We start from the raw sequence: 13,456 nt of genomic DNA, 5'->3' as shown, positions 1-13,456 counted from the left end.
CTTTAGACAAAATGCCCATTCAGTGGCACTTTGAAACTATATCCAGAGACGGTTTAGTTTTGGCATTTAAAAAGCCTTCGTGTACTCTTCAGGCAAACAAACATGCCATAGCCGAGACGCTTTCAAGGCACCACATTCCATATGTCTGAAAAGGTCATAACATTCATCTCTGGTGGTTTACCTTGAAGATTTGTTTTGGGATGCAGTTGCCAGATTGGGTCACCTTTTTGAGTGTAATCCTGTCTAGTGCCGAGCGACAATGTTTGACTGTCCTCATATCAGTAGCCAGGCGTGTAATTACAAGTTAGTGCCTCTCCATTGGACAACAGGACTGGTTACCAGATACTTCTGCGTGTGTGCATAAATACTGATAAGTGTTAGCTTGTTCTGTTTTGTACAGTCTTGCCAATTCCTATGCTCATTTGTTGTCATGTTGTGACTAAACAGCACACAGATCTGGGAATGGGCTAGTTGACTGCCTCTGGTTCCAAACTACATTTGGAGTCCTAGAGCTAGTACAGCAGGGGCCTTCAACCTTCTAGCCCAGGGACCCACTCCCAGGCAAACCGGCGACCCAGAGACCCCCCCCATCACATCTTATCGTCAGGTGAATGGCAAGTAGAAGTAATCATTTTAAAATGAATATATTTTTCGTAGATTATTAATATTTTGCCCTCCACACATTATAATATTGACATATAAAGATGTTTTGTTGTTAAAAACACTGGATAGGGGCAGTGAAATGCCATAGTAGTATAGCGTCTCCCTAGAGTAAATTAGGTTTAAGTGCCTTGCTCAAGGGGACATTGACAGATTTTTACCCTTATTCGAACTAGCGACCTTTTGGTTAGTGGCCCAACACTCTAGCCACTAGGGTACCTGTCACCCTTAGTATAAACTTTAATGTAGCCTATTAGATACAAATTTTACTTGGAACTCCTTTTTGCTAATAACTAAATAAAGGTTGGTGAATTCATTCAGTCCAAGCTTACCGGCGTCACACGCGGCTGCCTTTTTTTAAAGCCTATGGCCGCATTCCTCTGCCCAGGCGTTGCTGACGCATGCCAGATCTTACAACGCATGGATAGGTATTTTATGTATCAGCTACCAGCATACGTTATAGCAATCTGGTTCCTGAAAGGCACAGTCGATGACGTTGCATGCATCAACCAATGGTTGTGTGCCTCGTCTGAGCAGGGGACCGCGACCATTGGCTCAATATGAGAAGTTGAGGAATAAAGTTGAATTACATAAACATTTTTTCTACTGTCGGTAATGTCAACATGTTTGTTCTGTTGCTAGCGATATTCATAACGTTAAAAAAAAATATATATATAGATTTTTGGTTCCAACCGAAGTGTCTTTGTGAGATGCTGAGTAGGTGCACGGACGATCTTTTCATGTTGTGTTCCCACCGTGAAGGATGGAGGTGTGGGGGTGCTTTGCTGGTGATGCTGTCTGTGATTGATTTAAATTCAAGGCACACATAACCAGCATGGCTACCACAGCATTCTGCAGCGATACGCCATCCAATCTGGTTTGGCTTAGTCCCACTATCATTTGTTTTTCAAAAGGACCATGACCCAAAACACACCTCCAGGCTGTGTAAAGGCTATTTGACCAAGAAGGAAAGTGCTGGAGTTTTGCATCAGATGACCTGGCCTCCACAATCACCTGACCTCAACCCAATTGAGTTGGACTGGGAGGAGTTGGACTGCCGAGAGAAGGAAAAGCAACCAACAAGTGTTCAGCACATGTGGGAACTCCTCCAAGACTGTTGGAAAAGCATTCCAGGTGAAGCTGGTTGAGAGAATGCCAAGCGTGTACAAAGCTATGAAGGCAAAGGGTGGCTACTTTGAAGAATATCAGATATATTTAGATTTGTTTAGCACTTTTTTGGGGGGTATCTACATGATTCCATATGTGTTATTTCATAGTTTTGTCTTCACTATTATTCTTGAATGAGTAGGCGTGTCAACTTTTTGACTGGTATATTTCCACTTTTTATATTTCCGTGGAGCCCTTGCACTCCCTCCGCAGACCCCCGGGTTGAATACCCCCGAGTTACAGTACAGGTGTTACAGCAGAGCCTGCGTTGGTTTGACTGCCGATCCTCTGGCACCGTAGGGTCGTCATAGTTTAATGACTGATGTAATAGTACTGTTAGTCTGCAGGTCTGGTATGCATCAGATGGTGATAGATTTCTGTGGTCAAGGGGGACCAAAAGGCTTTGGTGTTCTGTTAGGCTGTTAGCCCCACCAAGCCCCTCTGTGGTGACCCAACCACACCTGTGTTCATAAAGTGTTCTTTTTTTATTTGAATTTATTCCGCTGCGCTTGATTGCGATTACCTGATGGAATGGGACCAATGGTATAGTCCCTAAAGTGCAATACCTGCCCCATCTGGCACTCCGGACAGTCTCAATCAAATGCTAAAAGTTTTGGAAAGTATACCATAACATTAGAACCCAGGTCTGGACCCAGCAGGAGAGGCATGAACATCAGAGCAGAGCACAATGTCGGCTTCTCTCTAGACTCAACACTGCATTCCTCCAGTGACAGAGTCCAGTCCTCCTCCTCTATCTATATGGGGATGAATGTTAAGAGTGAGTATGGGTCTGCGGTGGTTATGGTTGTCCTGTGGCTGAGCTTGCAGGGTGTCCTGCTGCCACTAGGGACAGTAGAGAGCTAAAATGTTTCACCCGTTCAAGAAAATGCTTGTTGTTGTATTGGGTGTAGGAGACGTGTTTCTCTAAGTATTTCCACAACTAATTGTTTCAATGCTTTGTATTTCAATCTACATATTGGAATAAAACTGATCATTATCTAAAAATAAATTCCCATGTTGGGTCTCTAAGTTAGGTGGGTTTGGTGTTATTAGTGTATAGTAGACTACAGACAAACGTATAGCTGTCTCACCTGCCGTGTTACTTAGCTGTGAGTGTGTTGGTGTGCCCAGACCAGATGAGCTCACCACGGAGGGAGAGAGAAGAGTCCAAACCTGCCACCTCTAATAAACTGATCTGATGTCACACCTGGGTTCAAGTAGGATGTGTTTGGACACTGCTACTGCAGTGTTGGGTTGGTGACATCAGTTATTGGCTGAGGAATCAAAGTAATTGTCTGTCTCTCCCTGTGTGTGTACCCTTAGTGTAAATCTGCAGGTCTGAACTTGTATCCTCTCTATCCCTCTGACTACACCATCTCATTCACTTTCTGTGATCACACACTACTGCTCTTTTGGATTCTCTAGGGATGGACGGCCATAGGTTTTACCATAATGATACCGTTAGTCAGATGGACAATCCCATGACTGGAGCTCCATAATCGCCTATTTCACATTCTCTCTGCCTCTCACCTTCCGTCTCTCTCTTAGCCTCTCCATCCCTCGGTCTCCCTTTCCTTTGCTCACTCTCTCTCTCTCTCTCTCTCTCTCTCTCTCTCTCTCTCTCTCTCTCTCTCTCTCTCTCTCTCTCTCTCTCTCTCTCTCTCTGCTCCTTCGTTTGTCACCACTGAGAGATGAGTGGAATTTATCATCTAGCTGAGACTTTAATTTTGTCTTCTCATCTCTCTCTCTCTCTCTCACCCTCCCCTTGCTCTGTAGCGTCCCACTGCTGCCTTGTCACTGGGCCAAGAGAACACAGCAGCACATTCTCAGTACTTCCACTCTACAGTATATACCTTTCTCTGAGTCGTCTGTCTGCAGGAGATAGAGGGACACCCAGCCTCTCGGGTCCAATCTGTGAGCCATGGGGCCTAGCTAATTTCTTGCCTGTAATCAGATTAGCAGGCACTGAGCAGCTTGAGTTAGGCTGCACTGGAGGATGTCTGTTTAGTATTAGCCGTTAGCCAGTTTGCTATTAGCGTTACTGCTGAAGGAGACTAGAGGGGAGCTGTCAAGAGACTCTGCCTGCACAGAGAGAACCAACGCTGCACTGCAGCCCCTACCACGCGCTACTACTGCTGATCGGGGATCAGCTCCCCCACTCTACTCTTTCTCTCCCTGCCCTTCTTTCTCTAACACTACCTGACTCACTCCCTTCTCCTTCTGCCTCTCTCTCTTTCTCTCTGTGCTGAGGGCAGCTCGTCCCGGGGCACCGACTGACTGCGTTTTTTGTTTCTCTGCATCACCTTGCAGTCAGTTGCCTGCCTGCGGGTTGGACTTCAGCACTTCTCTTTCTCTATCCCTTTCTCTATCCCTTTCTCTATCCCTCTTCTTCTATCTGTCCTCTGTACCTACCTGGTCTTGCAAGAATGTATCGGAACGCAAACCCGTGGATCTCAAACTACCTGAGCCATGTCAAGTTCTGCAGACAAGGTAAGATGGAGCTGAGGATGGGGCTTTGGGTCTGAGGGGGGGCTTTGGGTCTGGGTCTGAGGGGGGGCTTTGGGTCTGGGACTGAGGGGGGGCTTTGGGTCTGGGACTGAGGGGGGGCTTTGGGTCTGGGACTGAGGGGGGGCTTTGGGTCTGGGACTGAGGGGGGGCTTTGGGTCTGGGACTGAGGGGGGGCTTTGGGTCTGGGACTGAGGGGGGGCTTTGGGTCTGGGACTGAGGGGGGGCTTTGGGTCTGGGACTGAGGGGGGGCTTTGGGTCTGGGACTGAGGGGGGGCTTTGGGTCTGGGACTGAGGGGGGGGCTTTGGGTCTGGGACTGGGGGGGGGCTTTGGGTCTGGGACTGGGGGGGGGCTTTGGGTCTGGGACTGGGGGGGGGCTTTGGGTCTGGGACTGAGGAGGGGGGCTTTGGGTCTGGGACTGAGGAAAGTGAGGCAAAATGGTCTCTTAACTGGCCCCGTTTCCAGTTGTCCTTGCGCTGTCTGCAGCTGTAGCCTCCAAGGACGTAACAGTCGATAAGGGACTCTCTCTGACTGCAGGAGGAGGGAGAGTTATTTCTGGGCTCTACTTTCTGTCTCCAGTTTATTTGGACAGTTATGCCAGAGATATTATGTTTTCCTGTGTGTGGTTAGTTGCACATGCCTGAGTGTATTCGTCAGACTGGGTGACAAGAACTCTTGAGTGCGTGTGTGTGTGGCCTATGTTTCTCATTCTCACAATTGTACACAATTCCCACTCTCAGTAATGCGTCCAGAGAGTGGAACTGGGTGTTGAGTGGTGGTTCTGCTTGGTTAACTGGCTGAGAATTCACAACAGGTGTTCCTGGTGCCCCAACACCATTGGTTCCCAGCCATTACAACCCAGTAGGTTGTCCCAAATGGCAACCCATTCCCTGCATAGTGCACTTTTGGCCTATGGTCAAAAGTAGTGCACTAGGGAATAGGGTGCATTTGGGACACAACTGGGGTCTGATGGGTTGGGGGGGGTTGATGTGTGTTATTAGCATACATTTGACACACAGCAGTGTCCAGACCAATACATAGCCATCAGTCATTAGTTCAGCATTTGACTACTAGCGCACCGCTAACGAGTCCACCATGGCAAATAAAAAAATAAGTGCAATGTTCTTGCTAATGAAATGAGACTAGGCTTGGTTAGCCATTCATTGTCTTGATTGATTGTCTATAATTGGCATACAGTATTAGGATCTACCGTAGGCTAAGGGGTTTAAGGCTTTGATTGGCTCAGTCCCACCTGATTTAGCTACCCCTCCCAGTATTTATAAATCTAAACTAAACCCTTCCCTTTATCTCTGATGCTGGGGGAGGTCAGTTTGTGTGGTAGAAGATGGGGGTAGTAAGAGTTGTGATGTAAGTGATCCCGTTGTCGTTTTAGTGACATTTCTTTTTGGGCTCTCTCTAGCTCTCTAGGGCTGCTCTGCTCAGGGTAATCCCCTCTAAACAGGGACATATGCTCTTGAATGGTCATTTCTGCACACACTTAATTGATCAGCCCCATGTGGTTTTATTGCCCTCTCCAAGTGTTAGTACTTTGTGTATAGAACCTGTAGTATTAAGTCTGGAGGAGGAAGAACTTGCTCGGAACAGTAAACGGTCATTTCTCCCTCATAGCGACATGCAGTGTGTTTATCATGAAATCAACCACTGCTAGAACATCCAGGATTAGACCCCTTCATTGATGAATGACATCACTTGATCCAAATGTTTCACTTTACGACAGGGGTATCAAACTCAATCGGCACGCTGGCCATATTGGAAAAAATACCACATATTTGTGGGCCATACATTGCCTACGTTTGTTTTTACAAAACACTTATATACAACTGGCCCAAACTGGCTGTTTTTATTAGAGGGGGAAAAAAAGATGGCCTTTTTATAATGTCCACTCATGTACATGGGATGCTCTATATAGCATTTTAACATCTTTAAAACGAGATAAATAATTTGTCCACCCTAATCAAAAAGTGTTTTAATAACTGTAAATAACATTGTAACCTTTCTTTTCTTTGCATTGCATGGATCACCAGTGTGGTTGACTGCAGCATTGTTGTATGGTGCCCTCAACATGTCTGAGGCCTAGTTGAGTAGTCAGCCCAGGCTACTGCTCTAATGTTGCTGTAAATAGGCCTAAATGTTTTATTAAAAATTATTTTTGCAGGTTTTGTTTTTTTGGTTAGTCATTGTCAAGCTTAAGAAACTGAAGCCAGACTGCAACATTTTAGTAGCCTAGCTAGGACTGTGTGGCATGTGCCTGAACACTATCCCTCTGCTGTGCGCTGTAAATGGGACACATGAAAGTAGCATACCAGCCTGCATCACGCTGCTGACTTGCCTCTGAAGCTAAGCAGCTCTGGATGGGGAGACCAGATGCTGCTGGAAGCTGTGTTGTCGGGCCAGTAGGAGGCACTCTTTCCTCTATTAAAAAGAATGTATCCCAATGCCCCAGGGCAGTGATTAGGGACATTGCCCTGTGTAGGGTGCTGTCTTTCAGATGGGATGTTAAACGGGTTTCCTGACTCTCTGTGGTCACTAAAGATCCCATGGCACTTATCGTAAGAGTAGGGGTGTTAACCCCGGCGTCCTGACTACATTCCTAATCTGGTTCTCATACCAGTCATGGCCACCTAATCATCCCCAGCTTCCTATTGGCTCATTCATCCCCTGTCCGCTGTGACTATTCCCCAGTTCGTTGCTATAAGTGCTCTGTCAACTTACCTGGTAACACGAAAGCAGTGCAATTGATGTTGAATTACCCGACACAAACGCATCAGGCTGTAACTTCATAAAGTAGATGACTCCGCTGTTGACTCATTTATACTCGCTTGTGTGTCCTATTGTCCTTTAGTAGTAATTTATACACACACATGAATCCTTTATCTTATAACTTATTGACAACCAAGCTGACATTTTCTGTAGGTTACAGCAATGACCCATTGGAACCCAAACTTTGCATGGACGTTTCGCTTACAACACGTTTAAACTTTCGGTCCCGGTAGAAGATGCCGTTAGTGATGACATGATACACAGCGCACTGGATGGGTCTTGGAGGAGGGGGGTGTGTGGCAATGTTGGCCGTGCTTACTGTGACTTGTAGTGCAGTGCATCGTGGGCGGAATGGAAGCGGGCCAAGAATGACTTTGACGAACCCAAATCGTTGTGCGGGACGGATAGAAATGTGTCATGGATTCAGCACGCGGGCCTTGTGTTTGACACATGCTTTTTAATAGCTCAGTCTACATGTGTGACGGTGTGAAGAATGTTTTTCACGTTCTTTTAACACAAGGGTTTGGGACATCTGTGATCGTTGTCGTGGTTTTATGCCTGCGTGTGAACGTGTAACGCAGGAAGCACCCTCCTTTCTTTCAGTAAGGGTTCCCCTGCTCTATTGCGTAGGGCTGCTTCTGATCTGATGGTTCTCCATTCCCACCCCCCTGTAGGGCTCGACGTGTTGACTCATCCAGCACCTTTAGCGCTCTGCCCTCAACAGCTACCTGTTGTGTTGCACTACAAGGATACTGGGTTATAAAGGCTAATCCCCGATCTGTTTGTGCCATCTTGCCCATTCCTATGGTCATTATCAAGCTTTGTCAATGACCGCAGGAGTTGGCTGTTCAGCACGAACACCAGGCTAACTGTGGTAGGCAGTAAGGACAAATATCTATATTAGTCAATTTTTAATTATCTTGTCTACATTGAGATACGAGATTAGTGGAGATGTACCTACATACATTGTTGTTTTCCTTCTCTGATATCACTCTATCCCTGTCACTTTATCAGCTGGTAAAATGACCTGTAGGCTACGATATAAGGAGGGTGAGTTAGTATGTGTTTACCGGATACTCCCCAGCTGAAATAATACTAGTCTCGTACCAAAACACATCTAGGCGTAGGGACTCTTCTTTCTCCTCCCTTCTCAAATGATGTTTTCCCAAAGCGGGGGGATTTTAAACATCATCCAAATATCCTTAATATGGACTAACAGATCTGGAATGGCGGGTGGTTTCGGGGGGTTAGGGGTGGGGGCAGGCAAAGTGGAAACACATGTGTTCTCTCTGTCCCACAGAGTGAGTGAGTCAGTCAGTCCAGCCCTAGTCCGCGGTCAGTAGGGTCATATTCATTAGGGCACAATAAAGAAAAACCTTGTGCAACGGAAACAAAACGAGTATTTCTTATTGTTCAGGTAGTGTTTGTCAGTGTTCTTCCATTTGGTACCCAGTGAATATGAAAAAGAAAAGGAGAGCCACACACTCTAGGAGCTCAGATGCAATAATTGAATAACCTAATAACGTTGATAAACCCCGATGAAGACTGCTTGTCTGTCGAAACGTTGGTTATTCAATTATTTAGTCTGCACTACATGAGTGCGAGGCTCTCATGCTCTTTTTCATGTGTTCTACTCCGCTAGCCAGCACCTCGTCTAAAACGCGTGCTTTTCTTTCACCTCCAGATTCACCCAGTGAATATGACCCAGGGCACAGTGTTGTGGGAACGCACAGATCGAGATATGTTAAGTAGAACAAACATGTCTCTCTGACATGTTAATGAACCATGTCAGGTCTATTCGTGGCGTTTTCTATCGGCGACTTTCCACAGCGTTGAACCGAGTGAACAGGACCCCACTGCTCTTATAACCAACCACACTGAGGTCGAGAACTCTACAAAGCATTGAGCATTCTTTAGAAGGGCACGGTAACATCCAGCACCCACTTTTGTATTAGGCTTTTACGTTGCTGTAATAAGGGTTGTTTTTTTCCCCTGAGGATGGTGTGCCGTTTTACTTCACAATAGCTACCTGTTTTATAATCAGCCTGCTAATAGACTGGAGATGGGCATTAACAGTCACTGTTTTATGATCAGCCTGCTAATAGACTGGAGATGGGCATTAACGGTCACTGTTTTATAATCAGCCTGCTAATAGACTGGAGATGGGCATTAACGGTCACTGTTTTATGATCAGCCTGCTAATAGACTGGAGATGGGCATTAACGGTCACTGTTTTATAATCAGCCTGCTAATAGACTGGAGATGGGCATTAACGGTCACTGTTTTATGATCAGCCTGCTAATAGACTGGAGATGGGCATTAACGGTCACTGTTTTATAATCAGCCTGCTAATAGACTGGAGATGGGCATTAACGGTCACTGTTTTATGATCAGCCTGCTAATAGACTGGAGATGGGCATTAACGGTCACTGTTTTATGATCAGCCTGCTAATAGACTGGAGATGGGCATAACGGTCACTGTTTTATAATCAGCCTGCTAATAGACTGGAGATGGGCATTAACGGTCACTGTTTTATGATCAGCCTGCTAATAGACTGGAGATGGGCATTAACGGTCACTGTTTTATAATCAGCCTGCTAATAGACTGGAGATGGGCATTAACGGTCACTGTTTTATGTCAAAGAAAATTCAAGACCGGTCTTGATGGCCTTTCTACCGCAACATTGACATTAAACAGTTTCTACTTTTTTTTCTTTTTTTTTCTATACCCAAGATTGTGTTGGACATATTCAAGGCTGCTGCTGTCATCATAGGAACTCTTGAGGGTTGTGTGTTTTTAGTAGGGCAGAGTTTGACAACGGTCTTTGCATCGCTGGTAGCGGAGCATAACGTGTTGTGTTGACAAGTTAGAAAAGGCTCATCGGTCACCTGTGTGTGAGGGTTAGTCACCATGTTTATTTATTTTTATTTTTAGAGTTGCTTATATAGCTCCTCTGTATTCTGCCTCTCCGAGAGAGGCTTCTACTGGGTAGAATTGGTAGGCCTCACTGGCACTGCCACACACTTGCGCAGCCACACACACTACATGCACACAGACAACCTTGACGTGTGATCAGACTTTAAAGTGTCCATCCATCTCAATGAAATGCAATCATGCCTCTATTGCCTTGAGCTGTGACCTCCATAGCTACAAGCCACTTTAGATGGAGCCATAGTGCAATTTACAGTGTAGTGTGTGTGTCCTGTGAGACCACTGTCTGAACTGTCACCTGGTTTCTTCAAATAAACACAAATTTTCCCTCCAAATGCCACCAAGTAGTGCACTATAGAGGGTCATTTGAGACACATTCCGTTACATTGTTCTCGCTGTTACAACCTTAAGGCTGCACATATTTTATTGTTCAACATGATTCAATAAAGGCTTTTGTTTTCCAATTTATTCACTATTAATTTATATCCCCAGTGGTGCGGAAAGTCTACTTTGATTAATGTGCTTCATGCCGAGTCATCCTCAGATGTTGTTGGATGACCTTTTTAAGAGCCTCTCATACACTCTGCCTTCCACTGTGTTTTTGTTCATTTAAAAACTGTGCAATTTAGTTTGGTCATTCAAAATTGCCGGTCAACTCTTCTCTCACGCAACTGATGAAGAACTCTTGGTAAGGTCTAGTAGTCTAAATTGTGTTTTCTCTCCTTCTATAGGACTTGGGAGTGAGAGCCCCATCAAACTTGGAAACGCAAGACTTCTACAGAAGACGGCTCTCGGGTAAGTTGTTTTTTTCACAGATGACATCAGTATTTGTGTACTGTATCTGTTCTGTGTATGGTACCATTGCACTTCTATTAGTCTCTTCAGCGTGTGTGTGTGTGTGTGTGTGTGAGACACTGCAGCAGCAGGCCTGTTGGGACAGTGTCCAAACGAAGTGAGAAAGTGAAGGATAAGGTCACTAGTGTGAACGCCACTGCAGCATTAGTGTGATTGCGTTGTGTCAACGTTTTGGCTTGGTGTCAAGTACTCCACCCTCCAGCATTCATGACTGCACAGCTCTGCATACATGCATCCCAGCATCCATCCAGTTCTATACGTTTACAGTATGAGTACAGTATGTTTATAGTTCTATACGTTTACAGTATGAGTACAGTATGTTTACAGTTCTATAAGTCTACTCTATGTATGTGTGATTTAGTCCATTTGAATTCATATTGGAATGATCAATTGTAGGCTACCCCCAAATAAGGTATTTGTCATAATTTACTCCAATTATGAATTACTTAAGAATGGGTGTGTCGTGTGTTCTTAGCCCTGTAATAAGCTAGATCCCAACGGCCCCTTCCCTCAGATACTCTAGTGGTATATTTCATACCAGAACTGGTTTGTGGTGCAGATGTCCAACCCACTCCATTGCAAACAGTTCTTTCCCCACTGTAATGCTTTGCTAACATCTCTTAGTGTGGCATATTGTAGATTTGAGTCTGTGAATAGACCAACAGATTCTGCGACCTTGATGGGATTATTCTACACTGAACACAAATATACATATTTTACGGAGTTACATATAAGAAAATTGGTAAATTGAATTAAGTTCATTAGGCCCTAGTCTATGGATTTCACCTGACTGGGAATACAGCTATGCATCTGTTGGTTACAGATACCTTTAACACAAAACAAAGACAGCGTGTGGATCAGATAACCAGTCGGTATCTGGTGTGAGCAACATTTGCCTCATGCAGCATGGCACATCTCCTTCGCGTAGAGTTGACCAGGCTATTGAATGTGGCCTGTGGAATGTTGTCCCACTCCTCTTCAATGGCTGTGCTAAGTTGCTGGATATTGGCGGAAACTGGAACACGCCGTCTGGGGATCACACAGGCCATGGAAAAAAACTGGGACAATTCCAGTTTGCTGAAACATTAGGTGATGGCGGCAGGCAAATTGCACCACAATGGGCCTCGGCATCTCGTAACAGTATCTGTGTGCATTATATTGCCATAGATGATAAAATGCAACTGTTTGTTGTCTGTAGCTTATGCCTGCCCATACCATAACCCCACCATGTGGCACTCTGTTCACAATGTTGACAGCAGCAAACCACTCGCCCACACGACCCCATACTTCTCCAGCTTGCCAGTGGCCATCGAAGGTGAGCATTTTCCCACTGCAGTCAGGTCAAGACCCTGGTGAGGATGATGAGCACACAGATGAGCTTCCCTGAGATGGTTTGACTGTTTCGAAATTCTTCGCTTGTGCAAACCCACAGTTTCATCAGCTGTCCGTGTGGCTGATATGACGATCCCACAGGTGAACAAGCCGGATGTGGAGGTCCTGGGCTGGCGTGATTACACGTTGTTAGGCCGTTTGGACGTACTGTCAAATTGTCTAAAATGACGTTGGAGGGAACTTATGGTAGAGAAATTAACAGCTCTAGTGAACATTCCTGTAGTCAGCATGCCAAATTGCGCACTCCCTCAACTTGATATGTGGCATTGTGTTGTGACAAAACTGCACATTTTAGAGGGGCTTTTATTGTCCCCAGCACAAGGTGCACCTGTGTAATGATAATCAGCTTCTTAATTCATCCACCTGATAGGTGTGGCATATCATCTTGGTAAAGGAGAAATGCTCACTAACAGGGATGTAAACAAATTTGTCCACAAAATATGAGAGAAATAAGATTTTGGTGCATATGGAACATTTGTGATATTTTATTTCAGCTCATGAAACATGGGACCAACATGTTGTGTGTGTTTTTGTTCAGTATAATAATGAAAATGAATGCACAAAGTTTTGATAAAGAATTTCTCATTTTAGTTGTATTTCCAGGATTCACTGGTCGCTATTTAGATTCTTAAACACGTTTCAAAACAATCTAATTTCCAAAGATGCAAAACGTTTTAACATTTGGATCCCCTTATAACCTCTGAGAATGGGGGGAGGAATCGCTTGTTGCATACTGGAAATCTTATTATATAGTTTTTGACTTTTTGCTAGCTAGCGTTAGTTACCTGTACCCGCTACAAACCTGTACCTGTGTCAAACCTCCGGTATTTTTCATCCTAGACCTATAGATCGTTCTCGGTCTTTTTAAACGGAGAGCCAACATGTTTTCAGTACATTTATTTCCATTTAATGATTAGAACTCATTTTCTAATGCTCTCGTCTCTCTGCAGCAGACGTATTAATCAGGTTTCCATCCAGCCATTTAATGCGGATGAATGACCTGATGCATTAAAGTCACGACAGTCCTTATGGAAAGCATATTTCTGTCGGTAAAACTTCTCAATATTGAAGAAATAAAATGCACTAAACAATGTTGCCTTTTTTTGGTCTGTGAAATAGATTATGCGACAATTGCGGTGGAAACTATTTAATGCACAAATATG

General features: G+C 44.8%; 1 protein-coding gene across 23 annotated transcripts in view; it reads left to right on the top strand.

Moving 5' to 3' along the window:
• svila (supervillin a) overlaps positions 1 to 13,456 on the top strand; it is a 159,801-nt gene that overhangs the window by 91,011 nt on the left and 55,334 nt on the right. For 9 of the 23 annotated variants that reach the window (XM_031796350.1, XM_031796352.1, XM_031796356.1 and 6 more), the window contains exons 1-2: positions 4,074 to 4,317; positions 10,778 to 10,841. In XM_031796350.1, coding sequence (XP_031652210.1) covers positions 4,254 to 4,317; positions 10,778 to 10,841 — 128 coding nt within the window. In that variant the 5' untranslated portion in view covers positions 4,074 to 4,253. Of the gene's footprint in view, positions 1 to 4,051; positions 4,318 to 10,777; positions 10,842 to 13,456 lie in introns of those variants that run through there. The other 14 variants (XM_031796353.1, XM_031796355.1, XM_031796363.1 and 11 more) reach the window with 7 other exon arrangements.

This window comes from Oncorhynchus kisutch, linkage group LG18 (assembly GCF_002021735.2).
Source record: "Oncorhynchus kisutch isolate 150728-3 linkage group LG18, Okis_V2, whole genome shotgun sequence".
NCBI lineage: Eukaryota > Metazoa > Chordata > Actinopteri > Salmoniformes > Salmonidae > Oncorhynchus > Oncorhynchus kisutch.
This window is presented reverse-complemented; position numbering and strand designations above follow the sequence as displayed.